Source organism: Pygoscelis adeliae, unplaced genomic scaffold, assembly GCF_000699105.1.
Source record: "Pygoscelis adeliae isolate BGI_AS28 unplaced genomic scaffold, ASM69910v1 Scaffold220, whole genome shotgun sequence".
NCBI classification, from domain to species: Eukaryota; Metazoa; Chordata; class Aves; order Sphenisciformes; family Spheniscidae; genus Pygoscelis; species Pygoscelis adeliae.
The window spans coordinates 1,698,585-1,709,773 of NW_008824049.1; the positions used below are offsets into that span (position 1 = coordinate 1,698,585).

Here is an 11,189-nt window from a genome sequence, read left to right on the forward strand (position 1 = left end):
ACATGAGAAAGACCTGAGCAAAAGGTAGTCAGAGTTGTCAGAGAAAGCTGGCATTTTAATGCAATAGCTTTATCACAACATGCTAAAGGCAAATTGCGAAGTAAGCCATAAAAAGTCAAACCATCAAAAGCTCTGCATGGTTTTGGCCATTTGTGCTTCAGAGATCACATCTTTGTGGAGTGATTATTAATATGAATTCAGCAGGTGTCAGCACTCAGCTGAAATGGAAGGTAGCTGCTGTCAGAGAATTTGTCAGTGATGGTTTCCCTGCCATGAGATTCACGTCCCAAACTAGACCCAGCAGAGAGGAGTCTGCTGCCCTTAGCAACACAGTCAGTCCTCTGTTTCTTAGATCTTGTTTCTCAATGATTCCTGTTTGCTGGCTTTCATGGAAAGGTTCAGAAAGGCATAATTCACTTGAGCTCTCTTGGCTTCGAGAGAATCTCTGTGCTTCTCTCTTTGTATTTCTAAGGTGTCCCTTGCTGTTATCTATACCAAATGCCAGCTGAACTCATGGAGCTGTAACTCTCTATCTACAGGATGAGAACACTTAAGCATTACATCTACCGTCTTTCAGAAGAGAGAAAGAATCCATTTTGTCAGAGCTAATGGGGAAGAAAATTCAACTCCTTAACTTCAACTTACTTTAAAAAAAAAAAAAAAATCCATCATTTGCTGTGCAAATCTAGTTTGAAATGAATGTACAGATGCCCTTGCTGCCTTTAAGCTAGCCTGCTGCGTCTGCCGACCCCTCAATTCAAAGCCTCCCACATAAGATAGCTTTTTAACATCCAGGCTGTGGGTTACAGGACTAATTTCCTTTATGACCTATCTGCACAAATAATCCTGCTGTAGATCGTTCCCCCAAAATCCTGAGCACGGCATACTGTGGTTACTCATTCCCCTGGTATCAAGATCATTTGTAATCTAGTCACCTGCTTCTTTGGACAGGCTTAGAAATCTGCTGATGCAATCCACCTCAATGACACTACAGCTATGCAACGAGTATTAGTTTTTAGTCTAGATTTCTACTCTTCATCTGGCTTTATTTACCAGTACATATATGGATAATTAATCTGAGCCTAGCTGTTTTTAATCACTGTGTTCATCACAACAAAGTATGTTCTTTTACCTTTTTTACTTCATTTGGCAGTCTTAAGGGGCCAATGTCATTTGGAACAGCTTATTTCTACCATTTCTTTCCATCTGTTTCACTTAGTTTACAGTAGACAGGGCTCCAAATTACAGTTCCACATTAAACCAAAGATACCTGCCTTCCCAAGTATGAAGCACATGTCACTGTTCTCAGGGCTGCTGTGATATACCAGGGGCTGCAGGCAAAAGACTTTGGCTTAATTACGTCCTTCTGAGCAGCTGATATTTCCCAACATCCTGACTTCCCTTGCATAGTAAGACCCAAGGACACTGAACAACTCAGTATAAACAAGGGCAACATTTGCATTGTCCTGAAAACGGAAAGTTTCTATATGGCAACCGATACAATCCACAAGCACTGAAGGGTACAGCTCTGACTGGCAGAAGGACTACCGGCTTGCCTGAGAAATAACTTGTATAACCTGCTCTGTTTCTTACATTGTTGAATGTCTTATTCTTTTCTTTGGGCCTGCTGATTCAGTTCTTTACAACAGAAAAGTTGTTGCTGTCTCGTTGCAGCATGACTCCACGAGATCACATGAGAAAAATGTCTATCCTGGGAGAACAAGGAACACTAGAAGAAAAGCACTTATACCGATTAGCAAGTGGCATGGCCGCAGGAGGTAAGCAGGAAGAAAGCTAACTGCGCATTTGGTTATAGGATTGCTAATATCTGTACAAAGTACAAGAAACAGCCAGCAACGGGTTTTAAAGACATTAAAGGTATCTCAAGTTTGTCTTAGGAGTAACTGGAGAAACATTTCTCTTAAGGTAATTAAAAGTTAACATGGGGGATTCTTGGCATTCAGAATTTGGTCAAGAGATGCTAAGCATCTGGAGAGTCAAGGTCACACAGGAACTCAGCAACAAAAGCCATAGCTGGACATCATGATGTTCTGGCTCACCACCGCAGGCTCTTCTTTCTAGAGCTGCTGTTTCATGACAAGGCAGGTTCCAGCTAATAAGATTTTTCTAAAAATAAAACCGTACTAGAAATGAAAACTCTCTCAAGCAGAGAACCTAACATTCTGTTTAATAGTGATATATGAATTATTGTTGATTGTAAATTGTCCTTTGGTACCCTTTACTGTGCACATCCTGTTTATTTTTACTGCAGTTACTACATTATTTAAACAACGTGGTTAAGGTGGCAGTGGAAATGTCTTCTTTTTTAGTTGTTGCTATTAAAAAAAAAAGGTGCGATTTGCTAACTCATACTAAAATGCTGGCACTTGAGAAAAAAAAACTATTTTTTTTCTGGTAAAGTTAGAAAGTGATTTGGTCTGTAGAATCACTTGCTACCTTGACAACAGAACTGTATATGCTTTGTGTCAGAACTGCGGCAGCGGCAAGAGATGCTAATGAGAAATCAGTTGATGGCAGTAAACCCTCAGCTAATGGGCACAGGCCAGCAGAGAATGCAGGCGATTCCCTCCCAGTTTGAGCCTCGACTGGTAGACAGGTATTTTGCACCATTTCTCTATTATAACACTGCAGTTAAAGAATAACTGTGCATGTGCTGTACCTGAGTGTATAAAGATCTTAGATTATTCTTAACTAAACAATGTCCTTTGCATATCTGAATGTATTTTTTTCCTCTCAGAGATCTGTTACCTTCAGCTGAAGTGATGGCATCAGCTGACCCAAGACAAATCCATATAGCGTCCCACCTTGGACCCACAGTCCCACAGCATGCAAACATGCCGAACATATTGTCCAACCGTGTTTACCCAGGCCCAGGTAATGAAGCACTGTCTGCATCCTGAAAAGTGATAGCATGTAAATGAGAAAGCAAACTGCACCTACTAGTTTTTCATAGGTTTATCAGTAGTGTCAGTAACAGTTATTTTCTTTGGAAAAAAGTCTCACTAAAAGGAGGCAGTCTGCCTACCAGGGATTCTAAACTGTGCCAGTTTAAGTCTAAACACATCCATTTTAGCTTTTAAGTACACTGTTTTCAAAATCATTTGCATGTTTGTCTTCTCGCCTTTTCCTTTTGTATTTTTCAAGCATTTTCACACCTAAACAGAAGGCTGTAGCTAAACAAAGGAGTCCAATCCACTACGCTTCCTACTACATTTAACTCTTGCTCATGTATGAGCATTGGCTGTTTTAAAAGACTACTTTACTGATCATATTATTTAATCGTAATATCACATGCCACTTTACTCATGTAGGGCAACTACAAGTCCTTTTAATAAAGGCTCAGAATTACAGGGCGCAGCTCTAAGGGGAAGGCTGGATATCACAGCATGGCAACACAACTGTGGCATGCATGTCATGCTGCACATAGATTTACGTATCACCGTATAGGAAGAGGTTATATCTTAAGGTTCCTTCTTTGAGATGAGTGAATAAATTCTCGATGCCACATAGATCTATAAACAGGAATTTCTGGCTTCAGCTTTCCCCCCACTAATGTGGATCTCAAATAAAAGATTCCCTCAAGAGGAAATATCATTTAAAATTACATGGCATCTAGGCTGGAAACAGTCTTGAAGGAGGAGGTTTGCTTTGCTTAACTGTTGGTTATTATTTTCTGAGCAGCTATATGTACTTCAAAGACATAAGTCACCAAATAAAACCACCCTACTGTCTCTTTCCTTTATGGATAATGGCAGGTATACCTAACTACAGATCAGATCCTGCAAACACCTGATGCCAGACTTCATGTTTCTACTACATATTCCCACCAAAGCAATGAACACAAATAGGATTTAACTTGAAGTCATATCAGCTTCCTGGCAAAGCACATAGTTGAAGTCTTAAAAAGCCTTTTAAAGTGTCTCTGCATTGCTTTGGGCTTTGTGTATTTGTTTGAGGAAACAAGTGAATTTTAAAGATTATTTTTCCCCCCCTCCCTTTAAGGATATAGCTTTCTGCAACCAGAATCCATGGAAGCTGTGGCCAGAAGACAGGAATTGGTTCAAAAGCAAAACATTGCCAGGTAATCAATAGTAAGCTTTGCTCTGAGGTGCATGCCAGGATTAGGGCAGCAAAGGCAGATAGAAATGATTAAGTCACAGACTTTTTGTGGGTTTTTATTTACAGTGATTGAGATACTTTTTCAAATCCCCCAGAGAAGCAGAGGGTCCTCAATTATCTCTGAAGGTCTGAAGCTACTAAGCTTTCTGCTTGCCCCTATTCTGCTTTTAGGCTTAAAATAATATAATAAAAAGAAACAAACCCTTCAGCTTGGTTAAAGAAACAAACAAGCTACAAACTTCAGCCCCAGCCCTTGAACTCTGGATCCAAACATGCTGAAGTTACAGAAAGTCAGAAACAAATTGAAACTTTACAGCTGTGTGCTATCACACACATTTTAAGCCCCTACAGCTGGTCTGTTGGGATAATTAGCTACATCTCCACCCTACCAGGGTGGACAGCTTTCCTAGTTTAACCAAATAGTCTGAATGTCAGGGTGACTACAGAGAGTCCAGTTTTTTGTACCAGTTTCAGTGTAATCAGTAGCTGGTTAAGTAACCACCAGTGCCCTGCCTCACAGCCACACCATTTTCATAGAGGAACTCTAATTTCAACCACACCTGCACTGGGCTTCAGCACAGTACTGAGTGGCAGCACCCCACACACAGTAAGGCTAAGAGCAAAGAACAGATAAATTCTGAGTAGGCATCTCAAGAGAATTATGACAGAAGCGCTTTGAGCTCTTTAGTCAGCAAAGCTTGATTACTGAATTCCTCCAAGCACAAGATTTGCATCAACAATGCATTTTATATAGCTCCTGCCACATGGCAAAAACCCTGAGAAAAACAAGGAAAATAGCTAGCAGCAAGCAAGGCCAGCACATATTCTCTCAACCACATCAGAGTTAATCCTACCTGTTCAAGCTCTTCCCTCAATCCACCAAACCCAGGAAAAGCCAACATAAAAGAGTTCAGCCTAAATCCATGAGAGAACCTTTTACCCCAGTCTTTTGCCATCCTGGCAATTTCCACTCACATTGCTTTCTGCAGCACATGTCACCTTTAGAGCTGCACTGGCTCCTTTTACCCTTTATAGAAATCAGGTGCTGGCAAACAATCTCCTGCACTTGCTGCAGCTGGGCTGCTGAGCACCTTGGCCCAAATCCTTGTTCTCCAAGGGACTCTGCCTCATACCAAAGCTTAGTGATCCCTGTCTGCTGGTCCTCAGAGGAGCAGACTATCTTATCTGGAGGAGTAGTCAGGAATGTAATGCTCTTTGCTGTTTATCTCCACCTCAAGAGCTGTGTGTGAATAATGACAATTAGGCAAGATGTACAAGGACATGGTACATAGACAAAACACTTCCATTGGATCTCTGAAAGCAGAAAACTAATAATTCAGAGGTTGTTGCAAAGATGAAAAGAGGGCAGAGAAGAAGCCCTGAATGTAATGGAGTGATCAACTAATTCCTCCTCGCAACAATCATCTGAATAGGTACCTTTTGCCCAAACTGTTTTCCTGACAATTTTACATTAATGAGAATTCTCCTAAAAGTCAGACTCTCTCTGACCTGTTATCCTCATCGCACTGTTAAGAAAGCTACCTTGGTGCACTTTAAAGACTTGGCTGCCCTCACAAGCCCTTTTCCAAAGAAGAACGTGGAAGTCCCACTGAAAGCTCCTCAAAGCAAGGAAGGCAGGCTGAACCTTTTCTGGTTTGTGTCCAGTAGACTGGCTCACTTCTCCCATCTCTCAGCTCCAGCTGAAGCTGTGGAGCTCTAGAAGCTATAGCTTTCTGTTTGATCACTAGCTTGGCTCCAGAGAAAGCTGATGCTAGCAAAGGTTGGTACAATGGAGACACATACTGCTCCTTGTATCCTCCGTATCTCACTAGTAAGCCCTCCTACCCACTATACCAGGGGCAGGAAGCTGGCACAGACCCTGGAGCGTTAGCTTTATCTACCAGGAGGGAGACTGGTTGAACACTGACCAGCAGGCTCTCACCCTTTCACACTCTCAGAGCCATACTCCAGTGCCAGGCACTATGGAGAGTTACTCAAGAGACTTACTCATATTAGCTTACTCCGAATGTATGCACAGGTTCCACAGATAACATAATTCTAGTTCTTTATCACTTACAGTATCACTGCCATTTTCCAGTTTTCAGTATAATTTTCTGATTGGTAATGTAAATCACTTATTTTCTTTAATCTTTGACCCTTATGACCCTGGAGACAATTTTCCAAATCCCAAGTGAGCATCATCACTGTAATAATGCCTGGATTGCCAATATACAAATAGCACTTTTTTTGTCTGAAATATTATCCAGAGGCATCAAATGGAAGATATATTTTCTCTTCCTTTTAGTTTATTATATGTATCTGGCAGCACATTAAATATAGCCAGGTTTGCCATTCCATCTGCAGTCTGTGACCTCTCACACATAGCAATACAGGGGAGAGAGAAGAAAAGCAGTACTCTTACCTACTCAACTATTCGAGTTTTAATTTGCCACTGAAAAAAAGAGGTGATGAAGGAACTGAGCTGCCCTAACTTCTTGTGCTCTTTGTGTCTCTTAGAATGGAAATGGAGATGAGTGCTATTTTTCAGCAAAAAGAAATGGAGAAAGCTCATCGGAAAGGGCTACTGGGCCTGGAAGCACCCTTCCTTTACCATGGGATGCCAGCTAGTCCCATTGCTTTCCGTGGCAGGCACAGACTACCTGAAGGCCATCTTCCCAGCGACTTATATGTTCATCGTACCACCCTCGATGAAATTCATGGCAACGCTATGCTCATGGCAACCAGCCCATACCCTCCAGTCAGCACTTTGCAAAGGGAGAGGGGACGTCGACCTGGGAGAAGAGCTGGAAATCACAAAACTGCAGAGTGTAGTGCCAATGGCACAAAGAACCAAGCTGATGACAAAACTACGGACCCCGCTTCAGCTGCAGCAGACGATGAGAAAGAAGACAAGAAAGAAGCAGAGGTGGAGACACCAAACAAACATGAACAAAGCAAAAACCAGACTGAGCCATGTGCAGTTGCCAAAAACTGTAAAGAGTTTGAACAAGGCTTGAGAAAAAACTGTGCTACTCATGAAATTTCTGCTGAAACCAACAGCTGCAGCAACACAAATGAGAAGGAACCTAATAGCTCCTGTGCTGCTTTTGATGACAAGTACATGTACCCTTCTGCAATCCCATTCTCAGCGTTACCATATGGATTTCCAGTACCCAGCAACCCATTGCTACCTTCAGGTTTGTGAAGTCTCCAGATTACAGTTAGAGTGGCATGTTGATATTATTTATTTTTATTGATTTGCTCTCTTATTTCTTCCCTCTGTTTTAAGTAAATTTTTGGTATGATAAAGTCATGGCAACTAAATGTAGAATTCATATGCTGCAAATAGTAATAACTTGGTAAATCCAAGTCAGCAAAGGTAAAGAGTGGTTTTCCCTACCTGCAAACTGCTTGCTGGCATAATGGAGGTTTCAGCATCTTAGGTAGCAGTGCTTTACTTTGCAGGACAATGCAGTTGCACAGCAAAAAGTCACAAAGCAGCCTCCTGACTGTTTCAATGCTCTGTGCCACGCACTATACCTTTGTAGGATGTCATCCTGTGTTTATATCAGTCCCTGGGTACAAAACACTTGTCACCCCTAAGCCGTCAAGTTAGCAGCACTTTGAGGTTCTCTGCAATTCTGTTCAACATGTTACATTCCCTCCTCTCCTGGCGGTCAGAGGGGAAGTAGCAGCACACGATATACTTATCATAATCCCAATGTGTGTCAAACAGGACAAGGAATCCCCTTAGAAGCTGCACTCATTTAGGAACAAACTTATCCCTGAGACTTGACCTCCCCAAGAACAGAGCGTAAGACACAGGCCTCTCCAGCCACTGTGCAAGAATCATTGTTTCTAAAGCTTTGCAGCTCTTGTTAAATGCACCAGTGCCAGCAGATGAGCCCTGCAAAACTTCCCATTACCTGAAATGAGAACAGGCTGGGGTGTTTGTCCAGGATCATCTACCAAAGACATACTGTATCACTGAAAAATATATAATGCACATTAAATATTAATTTCCTATCTGCAAAAGGAATTTCAATTAAAATAAACAAAATTGCTGAATGAAATGGTGAGCTAGCCTCTCTCTTCTGCCCATAACTTTTCTATAGTCCTTCTAACTCACAGTAGGCACTATGGGCTAGCAAAGGCTTGGTTCTGTTCTACTGAAATATTAGTCAAGTTAAAATAACACTGAAGTCTAAAGAATCAAAAGCATTGGATAATGTACTCATTAGAGAAAATACTGCAGTATGATTTGTATGTGTAGTGACTGGTACATACAGTGCCAGCAGTAAACAAAAGAAGCCACCAAAAGAAAACGCTCCAGAATCAGCTACTACTGACTATCTGGTGATTTTGGTGTCTAGGACTCCTGTATCTCTCTATGGCTACACACTGCTGTTAATATATTAAGTTCTGGAGAAGTGTAAAAATGCTCATGTTAACAGTCATTTCCTATTGATTTGGCCGCAAAGTCCTACAAACATAACATTTGTGTTTCCTCCTCAAAGGAGCACATGGCCTGATACTGAATGGAGAAGACATTTCTTCCATTGAAGACATTCGCAAGTGGACGGTTGATGATGTATACAACTTCATCGTTAGCCTCCCAGGCTGTTCAGATTATGCCCAGGTGATTATAAACATTCATCACATTTTCAGGTCTTTAGTACCATCCAGATTTAAAGGTCATCAAACAAATGTAAATGCTAGAGGTTAACTGGTTGTCACAAAGTTACAAACATAATAGTAGTTTTCATTGTGCTTCAACATAGGAAGCCACTTGCTTCTTGAAGGGAAAGGCAGTCCACGCTCTGAGAGGTTATATGCACTTCTGCTGCAATCTGGAGTCATTGGTCATGACACGTACCACGAGGACCAGCAGCAAAACAACAGTATAAGAAAAGTATCTTAAGTTTTTCACTCCACATGCCCTGGACAAATTTTATGCAGATTAAAGCAATTTTGCATTCTTGGATATTGGTATAACCCACCTACTGCCCCTGAGCTCTTATTGGCATCATTCCATTTGAAAAATGAAATATCATTAGAAATGCAAACAAAGAGGTTGAAATCTTGTATATTCCTGCTAAAGCCTTAATAAGATCAACACTATTCTTTCACTGGTAGCAGGTTGCTCACTTCCTAAAAAAAAAAAAAAAAAGAACTAAGTAACATTGAAACATTACAAAGTTCCCACTTGCCAAGAACAAGTAGATAAGCTACAGGCAAATGTACTGATATCCACACACCTAAACAAGAGACCTCATGCTGCAGTTAAGAGACAAATATGAAGACAAAACACTAAAATTATTATTTCCTCCTTTTATTGTCTATGCCTCAGGATTAAGAATAAAAAATAACCAGTGAAGTTTGTTTTAGCACACCATGATGTGTTTTATCGTTTCATAAGATATTTAAAGACCACGCTATTGATGGAGAAACCCTCCCACTGCTAACAGAGGAACATCTCCTGGATACAATGGGATTAAAACTTGGACCAGCATTAAAAATCCGCTCTCAGGTATGATCATTAAATGTATGCCAAAATGGCAAGTCACAGAGATGTGAAAGAGTCAGAAGCTAACAGGATGAAGTTTTTCCAAACTAAAACACATTTTTTCTCACTCATAAGGTCACTACCAGATTAGGACAATAGAAATTACTCCAGCATAGTTTGCTTTTGTTTCTCTGTGTGTTACAACAGCCTGCAGGGAGACACTAAGGGGAGGTTAGGACTGACAGTTTGAGAGACACTTCAAGTGGAGTTAGGATACCACAACACTGGAGACTAGGCTGAGGTTGGAAGTGGAAAAGACTTGTTTGATGAATTAATTCAGTTTCACTCATCTTTTCCCTTCCCAGCTGGTAAGAACTGCTCTGATACATACTTGCTTTTGCTCCAACCTGACTTTTAAAACATACCAAGTAGAGGTTTCTACAGCCTTTCTGGGAATACAATCTTACATGCTTCACGGACAGGGTGTCCCTCTATGTTTAAAGTTTTCTGCTCTTAATTTCATCCAGTAATATCAACTCTCTGTGTGTTTCTATTGTTGCCCAGTTCTTTCCTTTTCTTTAACCCCTTGCTGTCTCTTACTCTTCTCCCACACCTTCCCCGCTCCTGGCTGGCAGTTTGCCTCCCCTCTGTCCCATGGGCGCTACAGCACCTAGAGAGCAAGAAGAACCTGCTGTCAGGCCCAGCACTCTGGGCCGTTTCCCAAGCTGAGTATTGCCAAGCTCCTTCCACAAGAACCTGGGCCTAGAAAAAACATGAGAGAGGGAAAATAAAAGAGGGGTTTTTTCACTTTTGCTAACCATCGATAACCCTTTGAGATGGCTGGGATCTCCTGGATGTCCCTGGCATTGCTACACGACAGTCAGCCTTGATCTTTAATGGCTTTAACACTATCTCAAGAAGCAATTGCTGCAATTGTGCTTTTGTCTTTAAAGGTGTCTCGACGTCTGGGCAATGTGTTCTACATGATGAACCTTCCTCTGCCCGTGCCCCTGCCACCTGCTCCAGGCAAACCCTCAGATCAGCCCTCTGACATAGCCTCCCCTCTTCACTGCAATAGCAGTGGCGATATGCTGGATAGTCCCTGCTCTCAGGACCCAGAAACTTCAAAAGCAGTGGAACAGATCGTTTCAGAAAGCAGGGAAAATCCGTGTGACACAGCTGGATCTCAGGCTGACTTCCAGATGATCACTTTTCAGAAAAGTTGAGCTGAGTCCAGGACATAAAATGTTTTTAATAATACAGGAACCTCTAGTTACAAAGTGTTTGAGAAGATAGCTACAACCTGAAACCTCTGTGTGACTGGGACTGAATGAAATAAGCTGCAAATGTAGCATGAGGAAGTATGGTATCTGAAAAGCATTTAAAAAATGCAACTGCATGTTAGTGCAATTACTTTCAAGTGCAATTCATTGAAAAGAATACCAGTACAGTTAACAGGTACATTTAATTTTTCACTGAAGTCCAGTGTGATCACTGAAATCTGTCAGACTTAGAGTGCGCTGTCTTACAGTGTGTTCCTGCT

General features: G+C 41.4%; 1 protein-coding gene across 1 annotated transcript; it reads left to right on the plus strand.

Moving 5' to 3' along the window:
* The first annotated feature begins 1,675 nt into the window (after positions 1-1,675).
* SAMD7 (sterile alpha motif domain containing 7) lies at positions 1,676-10,872 on the plus strand. The gene is made up of 8 exons (XM_009333597.1): positions 1,676-1,778; positions 2,491-2,617; positions 2,759-2,895; positions 4,024-4,102; positions 6,658-7,337; positions 8,658-8,779; positions 9,560-9,670; positions 10,600-10,872. Exons 1-8 carry the CDS (start codon positions 1,676-1,678, stop codon positions 10,870-10,872), a joined length of 1,632 nt encoding a protein of 543 aa, XP_009331872.1.
* Positions 10,873-11,189: the final 317 nt, after the last annotated feature.

Coding starts and splice junctions, on each gene's coding strand:
- SAMD7 (XM_009333597.1), top strand. CDS start 1,676: ATGACTCCACGAGATCACATGAGAAAAATGTCTATCCTGGGAGAACAA. Junction 1,779..2,490: donor AAGTGGCATGGCCGCAGGAG/GTAAGCAGGAAG, acceptor GCTTTGTGTCAG/AACTGCGGCAGCGGCAAGAG. Junction 2,896..4,023: donor CCGTGTTTACCCAGGCCCAG/GTAATGAAGCAC, acceptor CCTCCCTTTAAG/GATATAGCTTTCTGCAACCA.